Source organism: Rhincodon typus, chromosome 8, assembly GCF_021869965.1.
Source record: "Rhincodon typus isolate 14 chromosome 8, sRhiTyp1.1, whole genome shotgun sequence".
NCBI lineage: Eukaryota > Metazoa > Chordata > Chondrichthyes > Orectolobiformes > Rhincodontidae > Rhincodon > Rhincodon typus.
In genome coordinates, this window is record NC_063339.1 from 34373833 (window position 1) to 34387945 (window position 14113).

Below are 14113 nucleotides of genomic sequence, written 5' to 3' on the forward strand. Positions count from 1 at the left end.
CAGTCTTATGTTGTTGTTGAAATAATTCGGCCAGTTGCAACATAACTTCTGTGATTTTTTTTCTGCTCCAAGGTGACTAATTGTAAACTGAAATTTTTCTCATTTTTTTAAAAGGATACTTCTATCCACTGAAGACAAATTTTGATGTTATCTGTGGTGTTTGACATAAGTGAAAATAATCAGCACATCTGTTTTAGTTCTGCTCTGCCATTGCCTTTCAGTGTTGCTTCAACCATGTTCCCTGCACATAGTCAGTCTACTTTAGGAATCAGCTTTAATGATTTGTCAGCTTTTTGTAGTTGTCTCAACCCAAAGGACTGAAGGAGGCTAAAGAAATAGACATAGATAGTGTAGTGATTGTAACAAGGTCAGCCAGTTGTGCCTCATAGAATATGGGCTCCCCATTTGGAGCTGTTAACCTGGTCCAATCAGGGAGCCCTGGCTGACAGATATAAGCAGGAATGTCAGGGGTTCTGTTCAGTCTGAGAGTTGGCTCTGTGGGAGCTGGATCAGTGTCAAGGACTCTCCGCATTTAAATAAAGAGTGACTTGGTAATGGGATACCAGCCTTTGTGGGGGTTATTTCAGACAGTTAAATGAATGCGCAAAGATGTGGCAAATGGTGTACCATGTGGGACAATGTGGAATTGTCTGTTTTGGCAGGAAGAATAAAAAAGGACATTTTCTAAATGGTACGAGTTTTGAGTTACAGAAGGATCCAGGCATCCTCCTGCAGGAATTGCAAAAGATTAATCTGGAGAAATGGCAAGTAATTAGGAAAGCTCATAGAATGTTAACATTTATTGGGGAGGAAATATATACAAAAGTACAGAGATTATGGTTCAGTTATACAGGACACTGGTGAGACTGCATTTGGAGCACTGTGCAAGGTTTTGGTCACAATACTGAGGGAGGCTGTAAATGCATTAGAGGGGTAGTTCGGAGAAAGTTACTAGACTATTACTTGGAATGAGTGGGTGTCTTATTAGGAAAAGTAGAACAGGCTAGGGTTGTATCCATTGGAGTTCAGAGAGGCAATAGAAATGTAAAAGATCCTGCAGGCTCTTAACTGGATGGATGTGGACAGGATGTTCCCTTCTGTTGGAGAATCCTGACCTAGGGTCATTGTTTAAATTTCAGGGGTTGCCCCTTTAAATCAGAGATGAGGCAAATAATTTTCTGTCGGAGGTTTGTGAATCTTTAGAATTCTCTTCCTGAAAAGGTGGTATAAACAGAGTCTTTGAGCAGATTCTTGTGAAGTAGGCAATGAAAAGTTATCAGGGGTAGGTGGGAACAAGGATTTGAGATTACAAACAAATCTTATTGGATGGTAAAGCAGGATCACTTAATGGCCTACTTAATGGTTTCTAATTTGTGTGTTTGTATAAAGGGGAAACCCGTACATGGGATGGTCAATGACTGTGGATATGGTCTGGCAGCTATGCTGAACGGATGTCATCATGTTGGTACCTTGTGTAATAATTTTGCCACTGCCTCAATTTCCTGTCCTGATCCACTGGCTGTGTTTCAAACTTAAGTGCAAAGTCCAAAGGGCTTTTGTAAATCCTAGCTGTTGCAGACAAAGGGTTTTAATAGACCTCTTAATTTCCCTTAGTTATCTACCCACTGCTAGTAAATGGGTCACCATTCCAACCCTCACCCAGCCTCTCTAAAACGGTTGTGGCTCATGAACTTGGCACTGAATCAGTCTGATGGTGCCAGTTTGTGGACCTGCTCACCTCTGATCCTGACCTCACGATCAACTAAAAATCTGCCTTTCGTGTTTGTAAATTCCATTTTGCATTATGGATCTTAGAAATTGATCAGAATTGGCCAATCATATCCCTGGATTATCTCAGCTGTTCTTTTAATAGCAACGTCACAATTGGTGTTCTACCCTTCTTTCATATAATACACCTTCCAAAGAGTTTGTGAAAATTATTGTTTGTGACTTTTTTCCCTCTTTCCAAACACATTCAACAGTCTGGCCTGCACACTATCTGGATCTGCAATTTAATACAATTTCATTTTGAATAAGGGTCTTCATGAGTGATTCATTCATAACCTTCTAAAGGCCTACTTCCAATTTCCACGATAAAATAACTTCTCCATTATCCTGTTAATCACACATCTCTTAAATGGTCCTTTGCTCCTTTGCATCATTTCCTTAAATATGTGCTTTGATTCATTGTCATTCATATCAATTGTCATCCTTACTTCCTAATTTTTCTAAACTAATCTCCTTCTTTGCTAGACAATTTTTATTTTATTTTTCATAGTTTGTTTCAAAGCAGTTTTATTTTAGTATTTCCATTTATCTTTGGAAACACAATGCTCATACATCATCTCAACTCCTACTCATATGGCATTTATACGATCGCTGTTTAAATATCTCCTACTACTGGTGCTATTTTTTCCAACTAGCTAATTCCAACTGGATCACCTTTCATTATATGATGGACCGTACAACATTTCTCTGTAATATATGTTCTTAATTTGTCTAATTCATCACACATTTAGATCATACTATCACTGGCTTAGCACATACCGTTTTGCGAGCAGTTTATTCATTTCATCCATCAATCCTCCTCCTCCCCCTGTTGCTGCTGCTCCACAGCTGTTCCGATTGGTCTCACTCTTTGACATTCCCCCAGGACTGGAGCTTCCTGAACCATCTTCAGGCTACAGAGAAGTTTTAGAGATGAAGATAATGATTTTGGAATAATCTACGTTTGCTACATATTTTCAATATAGACTGTTCAATTTACAAAAGCCTTTTCTTTCAAGGTACGAAGTAATAAAATCTGAATTTTTAATAACATGACATAGGAACAGGAGTAGGCCATTCAGTCTTTGAGCCTGCTTCATTATTCAACTGCATCATAGATAACTATCTACCTCAATACCACTGCCCCCACCATATCCACATCATTGTATGTCATTATTCTCAAAAATCTGTTGATGTTTGATTTGAACATGCTCAATGATTAAGAATTCCAAAGAGTGAAGAAATTTTTCCTCATCTCAGTCCTAAACTCTTTGTTCTGAAAATATATCCCCTGGTTCTAGACTCAACTGCCTATCCATATCCATCCTATCATGCCCTTTAAGAATTTTCAAGTTTCAATGAGGTTACTGATCATTCTTCAAAATTCCAGAGAATAAAGACCCTGTCAACTTGATTTTTCTTTTTAAGGCAATCTTGCCATCCCAGTGATTTTTCTGATGAATGTCCATGCCGTCCCTCTATGACAGATATTTCTCTTATTAGATAAGAAAACAGAAACTGTGCACAGTATTCTAGGTCATTTAGTCATGGGGCATGGAAACAGACTCTTCAGCTCACCTTGTCCATGCCAACTAGGCTTCCTAGACTGAACTAGTCCCATTTGCCTGCATTTGGCCCATATCCCTCTAAACCTTTCCTAACAATGTACCTGTCCAAATCTCTTTTAAATGTTGCAATTGTAATCGCCTCTACCACTTCCTCTGGCAGCTCGTTCCATATACGCACCACCCTCTGTGTGAAAAAGTTGTCCGTCAGGTCTCTTTTAAATCTTCCTTTTCTTACCTTAAACCTATGCCCTCTAGTATTGGACACCCAACCCTGGGGAAAAGACCTTGTCTATTCACCTTATCTATGCCCTTCATGATTTCATAAACCTCTATAAGGTCACCCCTCAGCGTCGTACGCTCCAGGGAAAGAAGTTTCAGCCTATCCAGTCTCTCCTTGTAACTCAAACCCTTTCCAGTTTAATAACTTCCTTCCTATAGCAGGGTGATCAGAACTGTATGCAGTATTCCAAACATGGCCTTACCAATGTCCTGTACAGCTGTAACATGAGTCCCAACTCTTGTACTCAATGCTCTGACCAATGAAGCCAATCATTGGCAAACTCCTCCTTCAACACCTTCTCTACCTGTGACACCACTTTCATGGAACTATGTACCTGCACCCTAGATTTTTCTGTTTAGCAACTGAGTATAGGAGTTGGGACATCATATTGAGTTGTACAGGACATTAGTGAGGCCTCTTCTGGAGTAATGTGTCCAGTTCTGGTCGCAAACTTATAGGAAGGATATTATTAAGCTGGAGAGGATTCAGAAGAGATTTACCAGGATGTTGCCAAATATGGAAGGTTAGTGTTATAAAGAAAGGCTGCATAGGCTGGGACTTTTTCACTGGAGAGTAGGAGGATGAAAGGTGACTTTATACAAGTTTATAAAATCATGAGGGGTATGGCTAGGGTTAATAGTAGGTGTCCTTTCCCTAGGATGGGGGATTTCAAGATTAGGGAGCACATTTTTAAGGTGAAAGGAGAGAGATTTAAGAAAGACATGAGGGGCAAGGTTTTTACACAGAGGGTGATTTGCATGTGGAATGATCTTCCTGGGAAGTGGTGAATGTGGGCACAATACAATGTTTTGGATAAGTACATGAATTGGAAAGGTTTGGAGGGATATGGGCCAGCAGCAGGCAGGTGGGATGAGTTTAGTTTGGGATTATGTTCAGCATGGACTGGTTTTACCAAAGGATCTGTTTCTGTGCTGCATGACACTACTATTACTCCCTGAGACCCTCCCATTAACTGTGTAAGTCCTGTCCTGATTTTTCTTACCAAAATGCAACACCTCACATTTATCTAAATTAAACTCCATCTGCCATTTCTCAGCCCACTGGCCCAGTCTATCAAGTACTCATTGTACTCTTAGATAACCTTTCTTACTGTCCACTTTTCCACCAATTTTGGTGTCATCTGCATACTTACTAACCATGCCTCCTATATTCTCATTCAAATCGTTTACATAAATGATGAACAACAGTGGATCCAGCACCAATCCTTGTAGCACACCACTGGTCACAGGCCTCTAGTCTGAACAATAACCCTCTACCACCTGTCTCCTACCATCAAGTCAATTTTGTATCCAATTGGCTAGCTCTCCCTGGATCCCATGTGATCTAACCTTGCTAATCAGTCTACCATGCAGAATATTGTGCGTGCTTTCACAAAGGCTTTAAACAACTGTGGCAAGGCATCTTTGCTCTTGCACTCAAATATCTTTGCAACGAGGACCATCATACCATTTGTTTTCTGAATTGCTTACTGCTGTTGCACTTTAGCTTTGAGTCACTCGAATGGGACATCCTGGTCTCTTTGAACACTGGCACTTCCAAATCTCTCACTGTTTAAGAAATTTTCTGCCTTTCTGCTTTTTCCACCAAAGTCAATAATTCCACACTTATATTCTGTCAGCCATATTCTAGCCCATTCACTTGGCCTATCCAAGTCTTGTTGGTGTATCCTTGCATTCTCCTTAGAACTCACATTTCCACCCAATTAGTGTCATCAGCAAATATGGAAATCTTACAATTGGTTGTCATATTCAAATTATTATAAAGATTGTGAACAACTCTAGACCTAGCACCGATCATTGTGGTTACTTCACTAGCACTAGCCTGATATCCTAACATTCTGACACGCTAAGAATGATTCATTTATTCCTACTCTGTTTTCTTATATTAAGCAGTTCTTAATTCATATTAACATATTTTTTCCCAGGCCCATGCGCTCTAATTTTATTTAAAAAGTCCGTGTGGAACTTATCAAAAGCTTTCTGAAAATCTAAATCTAAATGCTACAATATCCTCAAATGCTCCAACAACTTGATTTTCCTTTCATAAATCCATGTTGATTCTGCCCAGTTCTAACCTTTCTTTTCAAAATGCCCAGTTATCACATCCTTTATAATAGGTTCTACCATTTTCCCAATTACTGACGTCAAACTAACAGATCTGTAATTTTCCATTCTCCCTCTTCTTCCTTTTTTAAATAGTGAGTTACATTTGCCACTTTCCAGTCCACAGGAACCTTTCTGTAATCTTGAAAAATAATCACCAATGCATCCATTATTTCTTAAGCTACCTAGGATTTATCAAGTACCAGTTTAATCAACTTTTTAAATGCTGCCTCTTTACTATTAGGAATTTAGTTTAGTCTCTCAATTTCCCTTGGTTGCCTAGTTTGTCTCTGAGAATTCTGTATACTCTTCTGTGAGGATAAATGCAAAGTAACTGTTTAGGTCCTTCACCACTTCCATGTTCTCCATTAGAAATTCTCCTGTCCTCATCTATAAGGGCCCAGCATTTGTTCTAGCTCATCTGTTCCTTTTCTCCTCCTCAAAGAAACTTCTGCAGCCCACCTTTATGCTGCTCACTAGTTTGTATTCACAGTCTCTTTTTCCTTTATTAATGAGCTTCTTGGTCCTCAATTGACTCCCAATCCTCAGACTTACAACTTCTCTGGCATCTTTTAAGCCACTTCCTTTGACATAATCCAATCTTTAACTTCTTTTCATAACCATATTTTGATTCACCTTTCCCTTTGCATATTTATGACTTCGACAATTGTATGTCTGCTGTAGACCATGCAGCATTTATTTCAATACAAACATTTGTCTGTCTGCCATCAAATTGTTTAGTGTATTTTCCCAAACCACTGTATCCAACTTACCCCTCATTTCTTCATGACTTCCTTTCTTTAAGGCCCTGGTTTCAGAATGAACTACATCATATCAAAAATAATGCATACTGTAAAGGCCCTTTACAATAATTTGTTTTAACTATCCTTTTTCATTCCTTAACACTAAGTCCAAAATAGCCTGGCTTGGCTTGTTCTTCAATGTACTGCTCCAGAAATCCATCTTTTATACACTCCAGGAATTCACAGAATTAGTGCTGATTTGGTCAACGCAGTCTATTGCAGTTTGCCATTATTACTGCATTACCCACATTACGTGTATCTACTTTCCTGAGTTATACCATGCCCAACATTACCACAACATTTCGGTGGCCTATAAACAATGCCCACCAATGCTTATTGCTTAGTGTTGTTTCTTAGCTCCACCTAAACTTATTCTATATCTTAATGATCTAAGATCTTCCCTTACTAATGACCTGTCCTGTCTTTTTTAAGAGCCCTTAACAAACTATCTTTTCCTGTTGCCTATGCCTCTTAAATGCCAAATATCCTTGAATAGTCAGTACCCAATCATGGTTACCATGCAGCCGCATTTCAGTAATGGTAATTAAATCATAGACATTTACTGCAATTTGTGCCTTCAACCTTTAGGTGAATGTTACGTGCATTCTGGAATGGGTACGTTGATCTTGTGTCTGACTGACTTGATTCTTTGCAAGGTATTAAAGAAGGTTGACCAAGGTAGTGCAGTAGCTGTGGTTTGTATGAACTCCTGGATGTTACAAAATGCTAGATAAGAGGCTTACATGCAAAGATGCAGATCCATGAAATTAAGGGTAAAGTGGATTTTAAAAGTTGCCTCAGTGAAGGAATGAAAAGTTGACAGGATATGGATATTTTTCAGCATGGGTGATGCTTTGTCGTGGACTTCTCATTACAATTTTCAACAACCTAGAATTGCAATGTAGGAAACAACATTTTAGAATTTGCAAATGATGTGAAAATTGATAAGATATTAAACAATGTTGAGGATAATCAGGATGCCACAGGAACGATGGCGAACTTGGTGGAAGCATGGCAGATGGAGTTTGATAAATGAGGCCAAACTGGTTGAACTGAACTGAAAACAAAGCAGGTAATAATTTCTGCTGGGAGCCTACTATTTCAATTTAAATTCAATTAATCAATATACCTAGAATAACACAACAAAGTCAGTAATGAAGATCATGGGACCATTGGGTTATCGTATAAAAATAAATCTGATTCTCAAATATTGTGATGGTCTTTAACCTGGAAGCTGTAACCAAGGAAAATTTATAATTATATTAAAGTGTTCGAGGAATTTGTAGTTATTTAAAAAAAAATTTCGACAGACATTTAAGAGTTTGTATTGCTTGTAAAGCGGCCAACTGTAACTTGTGATTGATAACAAATATCGGCATGTGGCCTGGCAACCCTTGAACTAGAAGTAGTACCCACAGGAAGGAAATTAAAACATGGTGGTCGTGTGCATTCAGTACTGTCTGGAGCACTAGTGGTGGTGGGGTTGTGTTGAGAATGGTAGCGAAGGCACATTTTCAAGGAAGGTAAAGTCAGAAAGCTGGATAAATGGTTACAGCAGAGATTGTGAAGTGGATAATTCTACCATTACAGTTTCAGTTTTGCCAAAGTCGACTAGATGTTTAACAGGGTTTATTAATGGATTCAGATAAAGAATTCTGCAGGGAATCTGTGCAATCCAGACTGCCATAAACTGAGATAAGGAGATTCTACAGCTGTGTGCCATTCCGGTGATGGCTATTTCCAGGGAATTTGAATAAAGTACAGTTGCTGCTGCGGGGGACTAGAGGACTAAATCCATTGAGTGGGAAAAGTGAGCGATCCTATGTATAGGAACAAAAACAAAAACAAAGTTGCTGGAGAAGCTCAGCAGGTCTGGCAGCAGCTGTGAAGGGAAAGACAGAGTTAACGTTTCGGGTCCGGTGAGCCTTCCTCAGAACCCGTTCTGGGTTCTGGGTCACTGGACCCGAAACATTAACTCTGTCTTTCCTTTCACAGATGTTGCCAGACCTGCTGAGCCCCTCCAGCAACTTTGTTTTTGTTTTTGTTCCTGATTTACAGCATCCAGAGTTCTTTCGGTTTTTATTCCTGTGTATAGGAGGATGAGTTGGAAAAAATTTGAGATTAAACATACGCCACATTTATGCAGCTTATGACGTGAGTAATTATAAGGTTGTGAGGCATATTTTTGTTGTAAATTGAAATTCGATTTTGAGTGAAGTACCATTTGTCTATTAACTCATGTTTAATTTATGTTCATTCTGATTCCTATTAATGCTTCATATGATTTAAAGATTCCTAAGGGAATCTGGGGATAAATCAATGTCTTTCAGAGAAGGAAAGATGTGCTCCTAACCTTGTTAAGCAAAGGTTAGCATTCATCAAGACTGTGCAGTGGGGTAGGAGGTTGTGATGGTAGCAATATTGATTGGAGATAGAAGTTGAGGTTATGGGTTGTGATAGTTTTTTCTTCTGGCATATTGTTCATATGCACAAATATTCATGTACCTAGGTGCCAATCACATTGTTGTTGGCAGGCAGAATTCCTTTATGATTGAAAACTGGTTGCCACTTTACAGACCAATTGGCTACTTGTTGCTGGCTGCATCTCACTCAGTATACGCTCCCATGCCAATTCTTCTGCAACTAACCTATTCCCACCGGCTGAACTGTGTGAATATTACGTACAATAATCACTGGTAACTTACTTTTAAAAAGTGCAGTAATCCCTTTCCCAATCTTTGGTTTTTAAAACAGTCCTTTTTCACATTTCAGTCCACAAACAGAAATACAGGAAATAAAATAATACAGTCTTTACACTGTCGTAGCCCACAAATCACCCCCATAGCCAGTCTGACAGTACTTGCTTTGAGTACACCTCAAGAGTTTTATAAGGATGAAAATAAAACTAAACCTGTAATAGTTGTACAGCATTCACTTATGCATACCTGGTATTAGAAAAAAGAACTTCCATTCATGAAACCTATCCAATATTTTAAAATCTCAAATCAATAATTTCTTATAAAAATAAACTTTTTAAACCACTCATCAAATATAGAAAATCCATGAATAAAATCATTACACTATAAATTGAGCCATGAACTCAGAATCCCTTGCTTAGGCATTTATAATTTTTGAAACCTGGCCAAACATTCATAATGACATAACAATAGCATTTGAAAAATGACAACAATTGTCACTATTGAAATTGACCGACTAGATGGTAGGTTATTTCGCTAGGCTACAATGGATACCTTGCTATTTAGAGTAAAAAAACTGCTGACAGTTTCAACATGTTTGTTTCATGGTTAAAGAATAAGGGACTTTAATTAAACTTAATATGCATAACAAGGCCTTATCTGCCCTTCAAAAGAATTTATGTCAATTCCATCAATTTGTGATTCCCACACTATGGGTTAATGTCCTTGCAACAATAAAAATGGTACCTCTTTGAATCTAGCAGTACAATTATAAGGTTCTGCTGAGTTCAGGTTTCCATCCTGTGAGAATTATGTAATCCCTCCCCTTCCCTCTGCTGATAAATTTGGACCAGTTGGAAATGTGGTGAGGACTTCAACATATTTAAATGTTCACAGAGTCTTCCAAACTTCATGAAAAGCCAGTCCAAAGAATTCATTATTCTTTAACAGAAGAAAACTAATTAACTGCAAATCTATCTCCTCATAATTATTTCATGCAAACATGAACAACCTACAGATAGTTGGGGTCAGTTAGCTCAGTTGGCTAGTTGGCTGGATGGCTGGTTTGCAATACAGTCTGATGCCAAAGCATGGCTTTAATTCCTGTGCTGGCTGAGGTTACAAACATCGAAAAGGAAAGATGAATTAAATGTGGTTACCATAAGGGGCTCTCCTTCTCAACCTCTCTCCTCAACTGAGGCATGATGACCATCAGGTTAACCCACCACCAGTTGCCATTCCCTAATGAGAGAACAACTCTATGGTCTGTTAAGACTATGGTAACTTTACCTTTCTTACAGCTGGAAAATTATCAGTCTTTTTTTTATTACTGGGTGACATCACAACATTGAAATGATCCCATCATCCCAATCTCAGAATTTGCTTTAATAACTTATCTTTATTGTAATATAGAAACCAAAATTCAGCACAAAGTGCCAGATGTACCTTCAACAAGACTTTAATAATAGTTTCTCAGGTGCACATTCAATACTTATGTTTTTATTTACCACATACAAGCACTAAACATTGTTGGAATTGAAAATGGGCAACAGAGTTTGTCAACTGATCCAAATATTAATCCAGAATGCATTTAAGTATTTTTTAAAATTAAGTTCTTACTGTGAAGCTAATGTGTTTAGATGATCTAATGATAGGTGATAGGCTAACTTTGTAACTGGTACAACTTATTGTCTACACAAATAGCCACAGACAAACAGAATGTGATTTATTAATCTGGATTAGATATTGTACAAGAATTGCATTCTCTCAACTATCACATTGTTTCCCAAGCTGACATAATTTACTCTGCAATATTTGCACTGCAGATCTCAATTCCAGGAAAAAGTCAAATGGTGTCAATACTGTAGTGATAAACAAGTTTAACTTAGGGTCACTTCATACCATGTGAAGAACATATTCCCATATTAGCACTTGAATAATGTGTACCAATTTACAATATCTTCATGCAATAAAGGTACTGAAATGGTCCCGAGGATTTTAAATGCTGATTTGGGTACAAGAATCTGGTCTGCACTCCACAAACTGCACCACAAAATTATTTCCAAAGCGTGTGACATGACTTCATTTCCCCAATTCATCAAAAGATGTTCTAATTGTTTTACATGGCACAGGACGTGTTTAAAAGAAAAGTAACTCCTACCCGACTGGTTTTCCTCAGTTTGGCTCCAGCAAGTGCTGCTGCCAGACCTGAAGCTGAAGGTCCATCATCACCTCTAGCTCCTGGGCTTCCACAAGCTGGCAATGGAGGGGGAGGAGGTGGCCCACCTCCAGACGCTGGTGGAGGCCCTGGTGGCGGTGGAGGTGGTGGGGGACCACCAGCAGGAGGTGGCGGGGGGCACGTAGTTTGGGTTGGGGGTCCTCCAGGAGTTATGGAAGGAACTGAAATAGAAGTAGAAATAAACTTAAGTACAGCTTTAATCGACTTCAAGACGATAATCAATTAGAAGGAAAGGTCAGAATGCTACCATATGCTGTTAAAAACAGATTAATGTTGAATGCAGATACAGATGCATAAAAATGTTAATGTTTCATTGCACTCTGAAATTGAAGAGAAGGTAAATTTAAAATGTATTTGTTATCTGGTTAGTCTTGCAGCACAAAATTAAATAACAAAAGATTAAAGGTCAAAATAAAATATAATAGCATTTAATTACATATTTAATATAATTGGAGTAACTACTTTCAATTGACAAAGGGGATTAGTTTAAGTATCTTTCACTCTAATAGAGGTCATTTTAAAGGACTAGCATAATAGATGCCATATGCCATATGCTTGGTCTGTACTTGTACCTTAAACTAATTTGATTTCTTTTCCTCTCTATCTCAATTCACATACTGAAATTAAGTAGAATGCTGTAACATCCTCAAGTCAACAAGTTATACTGGGTGAATCTGTCAATTTTTGATAATTATAAAACAATCGTGCTTGGGTGCATTTCTCTTGGATATTACAGTAACATGTCATCAGGATCCAGATTTCAGATGCTGAGTTAGGAAAATAACAGGACGAAAGCAAGTGATATATCTATGGAATAGCATCGCAAAACTAAAAAAGGTTCTTTGAAATAAAACTCTTATCATATATACCATATATGTGTATATATATGTATATCCTCCATTAAACTAGTCCTTTACAATTTTGTATGCATTAACAATCATTTAAGAATGAACTTCTTTTAATATTCAATCCAAGCAGAGAAAGAATAAAAAATAGGCCAGAAGATGCTATCAACAAAAATTCACACAGAGGTTACATTACTTCCAGCACGACATCACTTACCCGACTGGGTAATGGTAGTTGAAGTAACTGATGTCATGGGAGATGGGGTCTTCTTGGACATTGCTGCCTCAGAGCAAGCAGCATAAAATGGAGGAGATGTAACAAAGTGTGAGATGGTTTTATAGAGTTGCTGTGCAGGGAGTGCAGATGAAAGTGACAACTTTGGGAATTGGAAGGACTACTTAACAGACACCCGAGATACAGGAGTAGATGCTAAACTAAATATGAAAGAGCCCTCTGTACTTTTTACTGGAGACTTAGAAGTCAGGTGAGTTGCAGTTAGAAAATGATCTTCATCCTGACCATTCTGGTTTGTGGCAGATGGAGCTACCTGGACCACAGAATCCATAGGTCTTTTAACCTTGCCATCATGCACATGAATAACAGGGGAAGCAACTGGAATTACAGACTGTCGTTCAATAGCCCTGTGGGGAGGAGAGGTGATCATCACGGGAGGAGATGGAGGTAGAGGAGAAGATGTAGCAGATGAATCAGAGACAGACGTATGAAGCAATGGGGGAGGATGGAAGGGAGAAGGAGAAGGGGATAAGGGGTTCATGCTGACATGCTGACACCTGGTTCCAAGGTTTGGCTGCACAGGAGAAAACGCAGAACTTATGGAAGCAGATAATTGTGGCACTGAGGTTCGAAGAGGTGGAGGTTCAGAATGTGCATTGTTCAATGTTAGCTGGCAAGTATCATCAGCAAATACTACTTTAGGAGAAACTGTGGAATTGAAGGATGAAGCTTTGGCATAAGATAGAGGAGGGGCAGTACACGAAGATACAATCATACTGTAGTTACTGTACTCAGGTGGAGGAGATTGGCTATGTGAAGGGGAAGGAGCAACTTTGATCTGAAGGGTAGAAACTAAGCAACAGAGGAGGAAAAAAAAGAAAAGAAATAGTAAGTATATTATGTTATAAATCAAAAGGGCAAAGAGCAACTAAACCTTAAAAATATTCTACCATAGTTGAAAAACACACTGACAGAGGGAGATGGGATTAATCTTTTATTTCGCCCTGATAAACATGAGCTCTTTTGAGGTGGATTTCAAAATATCTGACCTATGAATGCATGGCTATCTTTTATTCTGGTAAATTGGTAGCTTGGACAGAAATGATTATTTTATCCACATTCCCAATGAGAAGAAGATGGCAATGATCTGATTGACCATTAGACCACACATGTGTGATTAGAAGCCGAGACAACAAGGTGCAGGGCTGGATGAACACAGCAGGCCAAGCAGCATCATAGGAGCAGAGAGGCTGACGTTTCGGGCCTAGACTCTTCATCAGAAATGGGGGAGGGGAAGGGGGTTCTGAAATAAATAGGGAGAGAGTGGGAGGCGGATAGAAGAGGGATAGAGGAGAGGATAGGTGGAGAGGAAACAAACAGGTCGAAGAGGCAGGGATGCAGCCAGTAAAGGTGAGTGTAGGTAGGGAGTTAGGAAGGGGATAGGTCAGTCCAGGGAGGACGGACAGGTCAAGGGGGCGGGATGAGGTTGGTCGGTAGGAGATGGAGGTGCGGCTTGAGGTGGGAGGAGGGGATAGGTGGGAGGAAGAACAGGTTAGG

The 14113-nt window shown here is 38.9% G+C and overlaps 1 protein-coding gene across 1 annotated transcript in view; it reads right to left on the bottom strand.

Annotated features, from left to right (window-relative positions):
• LOC109913157 (ena/VASP-like protein) overlaps positions 1–14113 on the bottom strand; it is a 167012-nt gene that overhangs the window by 21016 nt on the left and 131883 nt on the right. Inside the window, 3 exon segments of the mRNA XM_048600409.1 lie at positions 2548–2681; positions 11399–11637; positions 12539–13408. Coding sequence (XP_048456366.1) covers positions 2548–2681; positions 11399–11637; positions 12539–13408 — 1243 coding nt within the window.